Below are 16,959 nucleotides of genomic sequence, written 5' to 3'. Positions count from 1 at the left end.
ACCAGAATCAAAGGATGGTAAATAAGCTTTTAAGTGTGGACTGTACTTGGTATAAAAGCTGCAATTTGTATTAAAGAAAAGTATAGATTTTCATTTGCCACTATATGCAAATTAACTCTAGCTTTCCTAAAATAATAAGTTTTTTTTCAGATAACATTAATTACATAACTAATAATGTTTTAAGAAGAAATAACTTAACATTTTGCTATGATGGTTGTATGAATTTATCCCTAATTAATAAGCCAGAGGCAACCGTTGCGATGAAAAGTGTTTAATACTTTTTTTAAATTTTTTTTTACAGTATTTATTCTAACAGCTTTTTCCCTATATCCCTGCATGATATCTTGATTAAACAATAAATTAAAACAAATAAAATAGTTGAATTCTAACAGCATCAAAAGACTTTATATATAAAGTATGCAGTTTTAGCTTCATTTGCAAAAATAAATGTATATTTTGGGTAAAAGTCTTGTAAGAATTTCAGATCTGTTCTTTTATCAAATTACCACAGTCACCTGCAGTGTCATGGCTTAATTTAAATACATAAATAAACAAATCAGTTAAAAAAAAAAACCTACAGTGCGCATGCGTAGAACACGTATCCCAATACTCCGTGTCAGTGATGAGTGAACACTGGACACGATAAGATTTTTATAGCGAATAAAAGTACTAAAATTATTGAAAAGGATATCTTCTTTATTGTTATTTGTCACTACTGTTCCAAAAATCCATCATTTAGGTTATGAATTAAAACATTACGTATACAACTTAATGCATATAAACGCTGTTAGAACTAAGACTTTTATTCTACAAAGAAAAAAAAAAATATATATATATTTTTTCCGTTGATTTGTAAAAGCCGGCTTCAAAATTCAAAATGTCGTTTCTTTCTCCCCACCTGCATTCGGATAGAGTTCGTCTCTTGTATATGATTGGCTCGCGGAAGCATTTTATACTCGCTAGCCATTAAATGCAGGGAGTAATTGGTGGGCCAGGACATTCCAACGAATCAAAAAGCAGGAGGCGGGGTTTGTCGAAATACGGGTGGGAATAGAACGCATGCGCGTTGCCGAACTGTGGACTGAGGGGCGGATAAGCAGCAGTAGCAGCGGTAGCGGCGGAGAACTAGCGGGCAGCGGAGGGATTTTTCTCGCCCGCTCCGACATGGCCGGACAACAGTTCCAGTACGACGACAGCGGCAATACGTTTTTCTACTTTCTTACGTCCTTCGTCGGTTTAATCGTCATCCCGGCCACCTACTACCTCTGGCCGCGGGATCAGAACGCAGGTGAGGAGGAGGGGAGGATGTGCTGGAAACCGTGTTAGCATGCATTAACGCGAATAAGCCTCTAAGCTAGCTAGCTAGCTAGTTAGCTAGTTAGTTAGTTAGTTAGCTAATATGACCTCTCCATGTTCTTTTTTATTTTTATTTTTATTTTTATTTTTTAGCATTTTGTATATGTAAACTATATATGTAAAAGAATAGCGATTTGCGTAAAATGTCAACGCTAATTTGCTAACGCTTAGCATAGGAGGATTGCTAGCTAACTTATGTTGCTGTAGACGCAAACGCGTATCTAACGTCACTGGCGTAATTTACGTAACGTCAACCGCGTTACGTTGTGTTACGCAATGCAAAACGGATGCTAATCATAATCATGTTATTTTTGCTAAAGCTGAAGTTGTTTATTAGTCGCTTAACACCGAACCAGACCCCTGCGTGCGCTGTAGCTAATGGTATACCAGTGTTTATACATCGCACATCTGGAATAACGCAGTCACGTCTGCAGTCTGACGTGTCGATACGGAGCCAGTGTCGCTGCCTACTCTCTTCAGGGGGAAAGTAGCTGAAACACACTCGAGAGAAGTCGCCACGTGATATCACGGCCTCATTTGCATAGTCATTGATTCATCGTGATCCAGTTAGACTACATAAAGCTAGAATAGAAAGTAGTTTTATCGGAATGCAAAATGAAATAACATTTTCGTTATTTTAAAGAACATTGGTCGTTGGGAACAGTGGGAATGAGTGATTGGTTGTTGGGAACAGTGGCAATCGTTGGGATTAGTGATAGTTTGGATCATTGGCTATCAGTGATGGCAGTGATTTGTTGGGATCAGTGATAGTTGGGATTGTTGGGATCAGTGATTGTTGGGATCGTTTGTGATCAGGGATCATTGGGATCAGTGGTGATTGTTGGGATTAGTGATATCAGTGACTTGTTGGGATCAGTGACGGATGGGATTGTTGGTGATCAGGGATGGTCGTGATCAATGGCGATTGTTGGGATCAGTTATAGTTGGGATCGTTGGTGATCAGGGATTATTGGGATCAGTGATTGTTGGGATCGTTTGGATCAGTGATAGTTGGGATCGTTGGTGATCAAGGATCGTTGGGATCACTGGCGATGGTTGGGATCAGTGATAGTTGGGATCGTTTGGATCAGTGATAGTTGGGATTGTTGGGATCAGTGATGGTTGGGTTTGTTGGTGATCAGGGATTGTTGGGATCAGTGTCGATCGTTGGGATCAGTGATAGTTGGGATCGTTTGAATTGGTGATAGTTGGGATCGTTTGGATCAGTGATGGTTGGGATCAGTGATGGTTAGGTTCGTTGGTGATCAGGGATTGTTGATATCAGTGGCGATGGTTGGGATCAGTGATAGTTGGGATCGTTTGGATCGGTGATGGTTGGGATCATTTGGATCGGTGATGGTTGGGATCAGTGATGGTTGGGATCATTGGTGATCAGGGATTGATGGGATCAGTAGCGATCATTGGGATCAGTGGCAATCAGTTAATTCGGCCCACGTGAACTTGGGGGATAAAAATACTCAATTGTGGTCTTGTGCGTTTCAGGTGGATATCAGACAGCAGGATGAGCGGTGATGAAACTGTTGTTATTAAGCCTAATCATTTAAGGCACAATCTACTGTCAAACATAGTTCTGTCTACTGTCTTTCCATAGTAATAACAACATACAATAATTTTGCCATAAAATAACTGACACTGAAAAAGATTACAATTACATGTTAATAACAAGGGGAAATTACACCTTATATTAGTCTTTATATCAAGTCCTGATCTACTTTTCTTACAACACAGTGCATGGATATTTCAGTATTCAATTTGTTATTACAAAATAAACGTATCGAAATTTTATGTTCTGTTTGTGTCCGTATCGTCTCGTCTGGGGATATGTCTCGTATCATGGCTTCAGTGTATTGTCTGATTCCATGGCAAATATGTGTATATACAGTACAACTCACTTAAAGATAAGATAACTGTTGCTTTGTTTACAGTTCATGCTGTGAGCAGACATTTTGATTTGAAATCACTTGCTGAACTTCACTTCTCATGTTCCCGAGTAGGAATTCTGGTGGCGTTTTCTTTTTTTCCTTTGTTTTTATTTTCCTGGTCGGAGATCGGAAATGACCATTTATGACCTTCAAGTGAATGCAGCAAAAGCTCCGTAGGACTGTGATTAGGTTGTTTTAATAACCTTTTTTTAAATTTTGTTTTCTTACAGAGCAGTTGCGGTTGAAGAGCTTGAGAAGAGTTCATGGAAGATGTCTGTGGTATCGCCTCAGGCTTATGAAATCACAGCAGAGCATTGTCCCGACACTAAAGTAAGTGTGTGAGTGAGAGTGAGAGTGAGACCGAGGAGGTCACGTTTTTTTCGCATTAAAACTCACTTATGTCAATGGTCATACCTGACAACCTGGCAGATTAGGAGCGTGAAGAATAATTACTATAGGGTGTTATTTCAAGTCTTCGATACAGACACCAAAACTATATATTTTTTCCCCAGTACCTTTTTTTTCTTTTCTTCTAAAGCTCTTAACTTACTGTTATCGGAGAATAATCAACTTCGGCATTACACCGCGCTCGTTACACCGATGAGTCCCCCTCCAAAAAAAATAAAGAAAGAATTGTACGGAGTCAGAAAGAACGAAGAATGTTTGGTGCCCTACATATGTATGTTTAGTTATGAAGAAGGGAAAGAAAAAAAAAAGCATACAAAAAATGACACTTATCTCAATTTTTTTTTTTTACAGCTTTAGGTTACAGCTTGATAGTTTTATATTTCTGTCCGTGTTGCCGTGGGAACTGTAACCGTAATCTGATTTATACACTTAAGAACGTGCATGACTGACATGAATATCAGAAGTGAAAATGCAGTCTTTTAAAATATTAAAATTAAAATTGATTAAAATTGCATATTAAAAAGATAGTTGTAAACGTTTTCATTTCCTTTGCTTGTTCGTTGTCTCAACAGAAAAGCAGCCCTGCTGTTTGGTTGGGCAATATTTATCTTCCTGGCTTATAAGGTGTCTAAATTAGATCGTGAGTACCAGGAGTATAACCCCTATGAGGTCCTAAATCTTGATCCGGTAAGATTTCTTAATTTTCAAATCAAAAACAGGATTTGTTTTGTATTGTATCGTGCTTTTTTTCATATTTGTTTATTCTAATGGTTCTGTACTGTCCGAATTTCCCTGAGGAGAGTCTGTCTTTGTGTGTGTGTGTTTTTGCATGTAGGGTGCATCTGTGTCAGAAATCAAGAAGCAGTACAGAGTGCTGTCGCTAAAATTCCACCCTGACAAAGGAGGTGATGAGGCCATGTTCATGAAGATCGCTAAAGCTTATTCAGCGTAAGGACCGACACACTGCATCTGGGCTTCATCCTTCTGTTTTTATTTACTTTTATTTACTTCTGTTTTTATTTGCTTGGAGTTACGAATATGGCGGTGTACAGTACACGCTATTTTGAAAACTTTATATGCTTTTAAAAAAAACATTTATTTATTTATTTTTAGTTTTATGTGATTGTACTGTATATGTTGTAACAACTTCAAACTAGCACTAGGAGTGGTAGCTACTGCTGAATAAACAAAGTCTATAACCTGGAGACTTTAAAAATGCTCACATACTAGACCTTGTCTGGAACAGCACCCCCCCTACCTCAACACGCTCTCCTTGAGGTTTACGTTCCCTCAGGCAATCTGCGATCGGTTAATGACCGACACTTAGTAGTGCCTACTCAGCGTGGCTCAAGGTCCCTGTCCAGAACCTTCAAAGTAACTGTCCTTCAGTGGTGGAACGAACTTTCAACCTCAATCCGGACCACAGAGTCTGTCACTATCTTCAAAAAACATGTACAGCCTCTTCCGAGAGCACATAACTAACCCGTAAAATGCAACCCCCCCAACACACACACACATTATTAAATAAAAATACAAAAAAAAACTCTTACACCTCTACTCTGCACACTTTTCTTCTATAGAACTTAAAGATTTTGTATGGTTGCACTACTTGTATTGTTCTCCACTTGACATATCGCTTTGCTTGTATTTCCTCATTTGTAAGTCGCTTCGGATAAAAGTGTCTGCTACGTGAATAAATGTAAATGTAAAAATGATCGTTTGAAACATCAATTGAAACCAGAGCTCCAGAGTTGGTTAAAATGACGCACTTCTGCTGCCTCTTTCTCAGGCAACGAGGCACATGGCAAATGTCGTATGAAAGTTTTTTTGGGGGGATTTTTTTTTTTATGGGCAGAATGTGGCACACTGGAGCTATTGCACTATCTGTCAGTTCTCAAGTGCAGATGATTCCTGTTTTGGTAATGGCATGGACTCCCCATGAAAGAACACAAGCACATGACCAGGATGCTCGCTCTCTCTCTCTATTTTAACTCTATGCTACAGACACGATGTGTGACTGTATGTGTGTATGTATGTGTGTGTGTGTGTGTGTGTGTGTGTGTGTGTGTGTGTGTGTTTGTGTAACCCACACAGATGTTGGGTTGCACTAGTGAAAGACATGTTCTGTTGACAATATGGCGCGTGTATGCGGAGCTTTGTTGTTGAATATCAAGTGACCGTCTGTATATTGTTCCTGTTGTTGACAGTTTAACCAACGATGAATCAAGGAAAAACTGGGAAACCTACGGCAACCCAGACGGCCCTAGAGGTAAATGAACCAGTTCAGCACAAGCGCTTTCACGCTTTGTTTAGTACTTTACCATCTCAATCTTTTGTCTTTGTGTCTCTTTCCTCATGCAGTCGCAAATTTTGGAATTGCACTTCCTGCATGGATTGTTGATCAGAAGAACTCCATGCTGGTAGGCTGTTTGAGACTTATTAAACCATTTCAGTTATTTAGATTTGTACCACAGTGGCGTTTAATTCTCAAATCGGATTGGTCAGAGGGTGTGGTTTTAATTTCCCGTAATGGCTCGGACAGTTGTTATGTAAGCACTCGCTACCGTATATCTCATGCACATCTGGAGGATTAAATAGTCCATTAGAGTTCGTTCACAGTGACGTTAAACATACTTAAAGCTCCGTTTCTCTTTAAAACGTTCTGCTGTTGATGGGACCGTCGTCATGATCCTGCGTCTCAAATCAGAATCCTTCACCGTACACTCAAGTGTTTACTAATCTGCAAAATCCAGAAGCTTGGTTTCCCTAAATGGCCTTGTTTTAACAGGCTTAAAAGGTTTTTAAAAATGTAAAAACACACTAGTAGGAAAACCGGCTCGTGTTAGTTCTCTGTGATTTGAGACGTTGTGTGTTAGTTTGTTTAGTCAGTTGGGTACACAGTGTGTGCTGTGTACTATGCGTATCCAGTATGTGCGCTGGGAATTACTGAAGACGTGCCAAACGACCACAGGATATTCGGCGGCCATCTTGCGTACGCGTAGTTAACGGCATGTATAATTCAGCCTTAAGGCAAATCACAGGTTTCTCTAATGTGTTATGGGTTTCTCTAGTAACATCTCATATCATTTACTGGCCCAAGATGGACGCGGCACATAATTTACACCTAATATCTCACTTATGGCTGTGTTGGTGTATTAAAACTATACCATATTATAGTGTAATATTGATTTTCACAGATCTGAGGCAAACTGATCTTGTGCATGAACTCTGTGTGTGTGTTCGTGTCTGTACACTGTTTGCAGGTGCTGCTGGTGTATGGTTTGGCCTTCATGGTCATTCTTCCCGTGGTTGTGGTAAGAGAACTGTTTTAATACCTAATTTCTGATACTTCAAACCTTATGGATTTACAGATAGGAGTTGTGTAATGATACTGCACGATTTAATATATGTGTGTGTTTGTGCCTTTGTGTTTTAAGGGTACATGGTGGTACCGTTCCATTCGTTACAGCGGCGATCAGATCCTTATTAACACAACCCAGCTCTTCATGCACTTTATGTACAAAACGCCCACTATGAACATGAAACGTAAGTTTGAGGTCTGTGGAGTAAAACCTGCACATAAGGAAATAGCAAGCATAAGCCTCTTTTAAATATACAAATCAATCAAACTTCTTTAGTTGATCTCAGTAAAACGCTCTGCGTCCTCTTCTGTGCATACACACAACACCGTCGCCGTGGTAACCTCATATCTTATTGAGATGAATTTATTGTAAATAGTCATCTACTAACCCACCATGAGAAAGATATTTAAAGATTTGTGTGTATAGAGGTGACCTGGGCTGATGAACTAGCACACAGCTTTGGAACTGTCTGTCTGTCTGTTTTGATGAGAACTGAATGCCACGTTCTGGCTGAATTTCGGCTTACGTGCTTATCCGCAGGACTGGTGATGGTGCTAACGGCGGCCTTCGAATTCGACCCACGTAGCAACAAAGAAGCTATTATAAGACCAACGGACAACATTGAGGTTCCACAGGTATGGACTGTTCATGCTAATGCTATACACTGATGTGGTGATAACATTTTCTAGTGTTAAATGTCACGAATATATCTGATTTGCAGTATGATTTGCTAGCGTTAGTGACCTCTATACATGGAAATCACCTTAAATTTGCAGAAAAGTTGGGGGAAGAAGGCTCTAAAAAATACACACAGCTCCTTTCATGTTTGTCCCGGAGTTTTATAAATAACGGTCTTGAATTAAAAGTAGTGCACACTATATGATTTAAAGTCTCTCGTGTAACGTTAACCGTTCAGCGACAGGATTTTCTCCGTCTGTGAGAGATCACGGAGACTTCCTGCCGGTTTGATTTTCTCGTAGTATGAAACTTCAACTAGTTGACAAGCGCAGCGAGACTATCACGAGAATCCAGGAGGAAATCTAAGTTATCTTCTCTCACGTGCAGCAGATCCCTGAACCCACTTAACAGTCCCTTTATTTGTGTGGGAGAGCACAAGGCAAAATGTAAGCATAAAGAAATAACAATAAATCTTTTTTTTTAAATGACAGTGTAAAAATAACAGGTTTATCTCCCCACTCCTCCCAAAATGAAAAAAAACTAAGTTAAATATAGGTAGGTGCAACAATTATTGGCACCCCTATGAATTCATAGGAGAAATCTATTTGAAGTATATTCCCATTTATATTTTTTAATTTTTTAGTACACCTGGGTGACTAGGAACAGGAAGTTGTTCAACCATGACTGTATCGCACTGTATTGTATTTTTCTTCCCTGCTGTAAATGTTCTGATGAGGAATAACGTTTTCTGAGGAATCACGTGTGCTGCGGCGTGCTAGCCTAGTGTTGTTGGGAAGTCATGCTGTCTTGATGTGTTTGTAGCTGATTCGGGAGCTGGGGAACATCAACGTGAAGAAGAAAGAGCCTCCATTTTGTTACCCCTACAGTCTGAAAGCTCGCGTGCTCGTCCTCACACACCTTGCCCGGATGGAGGTGTCTGAGAATATCGAAGAAGGTAACCCTCTCTAAATGTAACGCGGTAATGAGTGTCCTGATTGTCCGATTATGACATGTAATGAGCGTCCCGATTGTCCGATAAATAGCAAAACTTAGTAGCTGCGTTTTCCTGGTGGATATTTGAATGACCGCTAGTCTGAAATATCAGCTGTTATCTTGAGACGTATACAGGAACTCCACCTCAGTGATTCTTTTCAGTTTTGATGTGCAACAGTACAACACAAAGAGGTAACAGGACATTAGTCAGAGGAAGCGACGCTACCTGTCGTCGTCATTATACAGCACGAGAGCGGCCTCTGGAGGCGAAATAAAAACTATCACTGACAAATTTTGCTGTGTTATTTGAAGTGGTTTTTGATTCATTTTGGATGTTTCTATTTTTATTTGTTATTTGTAGTGTTACTTTTTGGTTCAGTTTGGATGCATATCTTTTTACTTTAATATTTATTAATAGATATAAAATTAATATATATATAAAATCATTTTAAAAAGTACAGTAAATTTTTATTGGTGCATTCAGTACTGTTTATTTTTGGAATTACATTTAACAATATTTTCCTTTTGATTTGACTATTTTCATTCAGTATCAATTTTAAAAATTATCGGTTGATTAATTGGTACTGCCCAACTTGGTTATCGTTATCGGTAAAATCCACTATCGGTCAACCTCTAGTAGGACAAGCCAGTAGCTGTTTTGCATATTAATGGAGTTTTAAGGATTATTTGTTAGCCTCGAAATTCCTGAAAATGTCAGGTTTTAATATTTTGTACATCACCCCAAAATTTGTTCTTAAATTACAATTGAGGTGACATACATTTAACTGCCGCTTGTTTGTGGCTTTCTCTTTCTCGCTTGCTTGCTCTCTCTCTCTCTCTCTCTCTCTCTCTCTCAGACCAGCGGTTTGTGGTAAAAAAGTGCCCGGCTTTGCTTCAGGAGATGATCAACGTCGGTTGCCAGCTTACGATGATGGCTACCAGCAGAGGAGGTATACAAATTCATTGTTTTAGGATTTAGAAGTACAACACTGTTGTAGATCAGGTGTTTTTTTTTCTTTTTTCTTCTTCCCGCACGCTGAATGGTTTATATGATTGATATACACAGGATTCCGCGCTCCCAGACTGTCCTCCATCGAGAACTGTATGAAGCTGACTCAGATGGTGGTGCAGGGGCTACAGGAGGCCAAGTCTCCTTTACTGCAGCTGCCTCACTTTGAGGAAGAGAACCTCAGATACTGCATCTCCAAAAAGGTACACAGATCCGTCTTGTATGTTTCAAAGCTTCAGTAAGGTTGATAGTCCGAGATTAGCATATTATATATTACGTATTGTCTTCCCAAAGCATATTAATTTCTACATATCTGTTAACTCGTTCGCTCGCGTTCTCCATCAGTATAAAGTACGGAGCATCCAGGACCTGGTGAGTCTGAAGGACTCGGACAGGAGGAACATGTTGAGGTTTCTGGGAGAGGAGAAGTATGACGAGGTTATAGCGGTCCTCGGAAGCTTCCCGCACATTACCATGGAAACCAAACTTCAAGGTAGGGAGCGGAGGCTTTGCTTCAGTGGCCATGTCGACATCTGGTATTCCAAGTGATGCTTTAAATCGCTTTGTCTTTTCGTGTGTTTCTTTTTCTTTTCTCGTTACCATTAAGTGCTGGACGATGAAGACAGTAATAACATCACAGCAGGATCCATCGTCACGGTTACGGTCACCTTGACACGGAAGAGGATGTCTGTAAGTAATGCGTTTACATGTGTAGTTGACCTGCTTGGTGATTTGCCAGCAGGGTAAATGTAAATTGTTGTGTGTTTCCATCTGTAACTATAGTGTGTGTATTTAGAAGAGAAAAGCAGTTGGATGATGTGACTATAAGACTGCTGTGTAGTGTACAGTACTGCAAATCATAAATTCATCAACTAGTCCACCAGGCAAGTACATGCAGGTGGGGAGGAGCCTAGGTTAGTATGTGAGATGGAAAGGTATGGACTAGGTACAGTATATTTGGCCTTAGATCCCCACATAGTAAAGGCTCTGGTACCAAACGTCTTCCTCCAGAGTTCCCACAGGATATATTGGCTTCAGGTGGATGTAGGAATACTCACCAGTATCACGCTTTGCAGTTGAAGGCCCTGTTTCAGTGGACATTAGGGGTTGGCTCCATGAGCTTTCAAGTCTCGGGAAGGAAAACTACTGTTTGCACCAAATATCAGTTTCTTGGAGAAGGTCGAGCAGGTGCTTCAAAGGGTACCCGTGTATATCAAGTGCTCATTTTGAGAATGACTGTGATACTTGACGGTTGTGAGCGGACTGCTGGCCAGAAATGGTCTCCTGGTTCTGAACCCGAGCGGTTAGATGTCATTATACTCCTGTGCAAGCCTCGTTTGATCACCAGTTTGTGTACTTGGAACCCAAGTCAAATGTAAGTGAGCGATTTTATAACCGTGTCATCAGACTTCAAGCCATATGTGTGAACACTTGGGTACAGAGAGAAGCAGAGCTGTCCACTGACCACCACTTGATGAGTTTGGTGAGTTGGATTTGTTGCTGCACAGGGTGGTTGCTGGACCGTCTCGCAGAAGCTATAGTGAGAGAGGTGTCTGCATACTTTTGGCCATGAAGTGTATTCATAATGAAATAAAAAATACTGATGTTAAAAAAAGTTTTAAACATATTTATTACCTAAACAAATCTTGCCCTAAGGATACACTTGCATTGCAGTGTATGTACTGCACATCTGAAAAGTAGATTAAGTCTGAACTGATCAGATCTGTAACTTGTCTCATCAGTAGATGTATGCTAAAAAAAAAAAAAAGAAGTTTTTTTTTTTGCTAATGAATAGGAATCTTTTCATCAGCTTTGTTGTTATATGTTCAACCCATCTGTGTATTCAGAACACACTTTTCAGATAAATGCGGATTACACAGTGTTTGTGTTGTTGGTCATTAAACTATTTTTTATTTTTTTGAAATGTTGGTCTGAGGCTCTTTACCTAGAATGATGCCCCCTGCTGTAGAATGGCGTATATGTGGACATAGCCATGGAGAGACTGCAAAGTGTTATTGCTAAATAATTTATTCACAATATCTTCTAATCACCCTTTATCACATTAAATGATGATCTATAAACCAACTTTTTCACCCAGTAAAAATGCGTAAAATGAGCCACCGTGTACGGCTCGTTTTTAATCTGCCCGAGGAGATGAGCGATCAGGCGATCGTCCTTCAAAATTGTGCCTCAAACTCCAGTCTTTTCAGTGTGTCGTTTTCTGGATTGTGTGTAGTTACAGGGGGCATCCACAAGAGGTCAGTGTAATGTAATGTTTTCAGTGTTGATGCACGTAAAAAGGAGAATTAAGGCTGAATTTCAGAAAACTCAGGGTTTGATTTATTTTTTTTTTATTTGTCAGTTTGCATAAATAATAGCGAATTTGTTCTGATTTAAACTTTACAGTAAAGTTTAGATTTACAATATAGAAACCCATACTGTTATGCATCGTATCAGTATTTCTATTTACTTGGTCATAAAACGTAGCTGTTCAAATGTCTTTACTTTTGCAACTTGTTGTACATTTATACATTATTACGATTGAGCTGGTTGTTTAGTAATCATGAATTATTCGTTACATAATAAAAAGTCTGTCTCTTCTTGCCTCAAGTGGGCATTTGGATTGTTTTCCGACGTTGTTTTTTCCCTTTTTCTCCTGTAGTCCATGGTCACAGTGATTTAAAGGGGAATGCTGGTGCTCTGTTTCACCCATTAAACGAGAACCCGAGTACAAATGCTACAAAGTTAATGCTGTTCTTGAACCGAGTTATGTAGCTCATTCACGTAACCGGAGCATTAGCAGAGAAACATTACTATAATACACTGCCGAATACTTTTTTTCTCCTTTTGTCTTGTTTGTAATTATATACTTCTGCTTGTCTGCCCTTTCAGGAGGTTTTTGAGAAGGCGCAGGAGACTACGGCGCCTGTGGAGGAGGCCAACACGGAGGAGGCGGTACGTCTTTAATAACAGTCAAATATTTCGGCTTTGGTTTAATACTCATTGTTCGTATTTCAGCGGCAAGCGATTCAAGCGGTTTTCCTAAATTATTTTCAGCAAGCTGACGGCACTAAGAACAAAATGAAAGTCTGGCAGAACAAGAGTAAAGGTGCTAAGAAAGCATCCAAGTCCAAAAAGAAAAAACTGACGAAGAAAAAGCCGGTCTCTCAGCAGCAGGTCAAAGGAGACAAGGCCAAACAGGCTAATGGCAATGTGGCAGGAAATGTAAGTGTCCAATCACAGCTCTGATTAGAGGCGGGTTTTCCTTCTACTGTCCAAAATGACCTTCGATCGCTGTTGTGGCTCTTCCAGGAAATGGCTGCAGCAGCCAAAGAGGAAGACGAGGAGGTCTCTGACAAGGGCAGCGAATCGGACGAAGCGGAGGCGACCAAGGACTCGCCCAGTGAGAGGGATGACGAGAGTGACAAACAGAGCGACACCGAGGCGGACGAGGTCACAGGAGATGATGAGGAGGTGTGCGCGCTTTTTTTTTTTTTTTTTTTTTGGTCAAATTAAAGGTTGCTCGCTTGAATGCAAAGCTTTGCGAACGTAAATAATATTTTGTAATGCGGCCTGTAGGAGTGGGAGGCCCTTCAGCAGAGCATCCAGCGGCGAGAGCGGGCCTTGCTAGAGACCAAGTCAAAGATCACGCATCCTGTGTACAGTTTGTACTTCCCAGAGGAGAAGCACGAGTGGTGGTGGCTGTACATCGCTGACCGCAAGGATCAGACGCTGGTGTCCATGCCCTACCACGTCTGTACTCTGAAAGACACGGAGGAGGTGAGGGAGCGCTCGAATGTCATACGAACACTAATTTAGTGTGGTTTGGTTTTCTTTCATTCGACTTAAAGCTGATAGATTGCCCAGGTACTTCTAGACATTTTTCTCATTTAGCAAACGTGGCCCAAGATTTGCTCAAGCCAGTGCTCATGGCTGCATAAATAAATAAATGTTGTATAAATGGAATTAGTTTGCATGTATTGCGGGAGAAGGAGAGTGTATGTGTGTGAAAGAGAGACTAGCTGCATCTTTTCCACAGCAGCTTGTTGCCAGGCAACATCCATGCTGCAGTGTCTGTACATTTAAAGAGACAGTTACTGAGCAGACCGATCGGTGCGCCATAATTCACCGAGTGACACAAACGTGTTTCATCAGGTTTTATAACTAAATCAGCATCCTGTTTGTTTCATTAGACTTATTCAAATCATTAACGTTCTTTATCTTCCTTTTGTGCAGGTCGAGTTGAAATTCCCTGCTCCATCCAAAACAGGGAACTATCAGTTTTCAGTGATTCTGAGGTCAGACTCGTATATGGGACTGGATCAGATTAAGCCGCTGAAGGTCAGTTTCTTTGCGTGTGTGTGTACTGTAAAGTTCGTCTCTAGTGTCCGGGAAACATTTTGGTCGCTATTTCAGTATATGTAGCGTGTGGGGGAAAAACATTTGTCAGTTCTAGGCAGAGGTCACATGGTTGTATGAGTAAAATGCTTTCTAGTTTGGAGGCCATACACACAGTGTGCGTTTCTGCTGTTCCCAGTTGGAGGTGCATGAAGCGAAGGCCGTGTTGGACAACCATCCACAGTGGGACATCCCCGAGACTGAGGAAGAGGAGGAGGACCAGGAGGACAGCGACGGAATCGAGGAGTCGGAAGAAGACGACGAAGACAATGACTAATCCAGCCAACCCTATATGAACTGACTCACACACCCATGTGCCCTGTCATGTTCTCACTCACACGCACACGCACACACACACACACACACACACACACACACACACAACTTTGCAGCTCAAAAGCGCCGCCATACATAATGTAAACACAAACGTGACATTTAAGAGGTATGTGATGGCCCTCCACGGTTCCTTTTTAAAAAAAAAACAAACAAAAAAACAATCATGCTTTGTTCACTTTGAAATCCAAAATGGCTGCCGGGTCGCTTTTCTGAAGTCCACAATGAGGCGTTTTACCAACTGCCATTTAAGAGAAATAAACAGACTGCTTCCCTTAAAACAGACACCTCATGATCATGTTTAAAAATTTTTTTTTAAAAATATATTGATTAGACATTGTGCGTATTTTCTTTCTTCACGTTTATGGTGTACTAGATTAACTGATCAGGATGCGGGCCGTGTGAGCTGGACAGGCTAATATGTACACATGGTGTCGAGTGGCAGGGCTTGCTAGGGAACCGGAGGCGTACGTATTAATCATCTCATTTTCATTCTAGTCAGAGGCCTTGGAAGCTCTGCGTCAGCTCTGCCCGTGGCGCTCATCGTCTCTTCCTCATGCCCATTTCACGAGGTCGACATTCCACAGCCGGGACTTTTTCGTGCGCTATAACCTTGATAACGGACCAGCTGTACGGTTTAGTGTGTCTTGGTCCTAATACAGACCTGCGTGAAGTCACAGGTAGATGTAGCTGCTGTTTTTCCTTTTCTATATTTTCTTAGGGATATCTTTCCTCTAACGCTAAAGATCGCTGCAACATCCGAAGGTGTGGGTTGACTTCGTGTCTCCTCCCAACCCCCCACCCCCACACTACTCCGTGGCACTGTGTCTCTTTAGGATTTTGTTGGCTTTGACAGTGAACGACTTTAATGGGAGCGTGAGTTCAGGACGGTCGGGGAATCCATATTGGCATCCCACAACAAATTTTCATTCTGCTCATATTGATTCAAATCTGAATCTTGTCACATTTAGCTCACATTCCACTTATATGATGTGCTTTATTCTTACTGGACAGTATAGAAAGCATCACTTGTGAATACGTTAAAGTTTTGGAAGATTTTCATTCGTGTTTCCCGCTGGCACACCTTTTTTTTTTTTTTTTTTTTTTTTGGCATTTACTTTGACGGCTTTAATTGTTTCGACGCCAATAATCAAATCGAGTTAATCCATATAATAAGCTTATTTAAACTAATTTTTAAAAAAGGCTATGTACACAATGGGTTATTTATATGATGTGAAACTTTATTGCCTTCATTTCAGTGGGTTGAAATAACAGGGCTATGATTCGGTCAATGGTGTGGTGAATGTAGGCTCTTGACGGCAGGCCCTGCACCCCCCGCCACCCTTAGGGTTTTGCTAGTATTTAGATAAGATACTTTGTCTATTTTTGTATCTGTTAATTTTTGTGATTTATATAAATATATTTCATCGGTGTGTTTTGGCGTAGTTACGGAGAAGGAGGGGGTCGGGGGTGTTATTGACCAGGCCGAGGCGACGTACTGTCTTGCGGTTTCAAACAGTCGATTGTGTGGTCTGTTTTATGTCAGCCGGATGAGCAGAGAGGGGAAAACTACAGCTTTATTCTCCATCCCAAGAAGCTCTTTGTTTAGGCTTTGACATGTCTATAGTAATGATGTGAAGACTACTAATGCCCTGGATGCCCCCAGTCTGCCGTCAGGCCCCTGCTATATTAATAAAAGGGGGATGGATTTAGCCTTCCTGTGGACGTGGTTATTTTTCATTTCCATCTCAAAGTATTTCTCAGTGGGGATTTTTTTTTCAACATTATTATTATTATTATTATTATTATTATTATTATTATTATCATTATTATTGATGGCTGTCCGGCATGAACGTGTAATTGTGGCCCGTGAGATCTGTTTAGTACCGCTCTCTGAAAGATGTTCTGCAGGCAAGCATGAATTGTGGATATGTATAAAATCTCTCTTTAATTCATTTCCCCCTTTTTTATGTCTTCTGTTATGATTTTTTTTTAAAAACTGATAATATATTACTTGATGGACCCCAGTGGCACGTATGTATTTTAAAGGTTGATCTCATTTTTGGTAGCCAGTCTTAGCCCTTATTGTTTCCCTCTTTTGAATTAACATTAGCATAAACAAAATGCTGTTTGTGTCTTTTAAAGAAATGCATTGTATCTTGGTTTAACATTCTCTCTCTCTCTCTCTCTCTCTCTCTCTCTCTCTCTCTCTCTCTCTCTTTTCAATGATGTACCAAACGATACACATTTTTCCAGTTGGGTAGACAGTTTAGTATTACAGATCCCCACAAATGTAGTGTCCTTTAGAACGGTGTGTATGAGAAGCTGTGACATGGAAAATATGGTGAAAATAAGCCTTTGTATTCACACACACACACACACACACACACACACACACACACACACATTGTTATAGGCTAATGAAGGCTTGACATGTATAGCCCAGCAAAACAAGCCAGAGCGGAGGTGTAGTGCCCAG

At 40.5% G+C, this 16,959-nt stretch overlaps 1 protein-coding gene across 1 annotated transcript; it reads left to right on the top strand.

Annotated features, from left to right (window-relative positions):
- The first annotated feature begins 998 nt into the window (after window positions 1–998).
- sec63 (SEC63 homolog, protein translocation regulator) lies at window positions 999–16,435 on the top strand. Its single transcript, XM_053647229.1, has 20 exons — window positions 999–1,288; window positions 3,530–3,629; window positions 4,280–4,394; window positions 4,543–4,655; window positions 5,915–5,976; window positions 6,069–6,127; window positions 6,971–7,021; window positions 7,145–7,253; window positions 7,610–7,704; window positions 8,570–8,702; window positions 9,598–9,690; window positions 9,807–9,952; window positions 10,095–10,242; window positions 10,357–10,439; window positions 12,642–12,704; window positions 12,807–12,974; window positions 13,062–13,223; window positions 13,329–13,529; window positions 13,986–14,090; window positions 14,287–16,435. Exons 1-20 carry the CDS (start codon window positions 1,060–1,062, stop codon window positions 14,422–14,424), a joined length of 2,373 nt encoding a protein of 790 aa, XP_053503204.1. The 5' UTR covers window positions 999–1,059; the 3' UTR covers window positions 14,425–16,435.
- The last annotated feature ends 524 nt before the right edge of the window (window positions 16,436–16,959 follow it).

Source organism: Ictalurus furcatus, chromosome 2 (genome assembly GCF_023375685.1).
Source record: "Ictalurus furcatus strain D&B chromosome 2, Billie_1.0, whole genome shotgun sequence".
Classification (NCBI taxonomy): domain Eukaryota; kingdom Metazoa; phylum Chordata; class Actinopteri; order Siluriformes; family Ictaluridae; genus Ictalurus; species Ictalurus furcatus.
The sequence above is the reverse complement of the archived record's forward strand: the minus strand, read 5'-3'. Positions and strand labels throughout refer to the sequence as shown.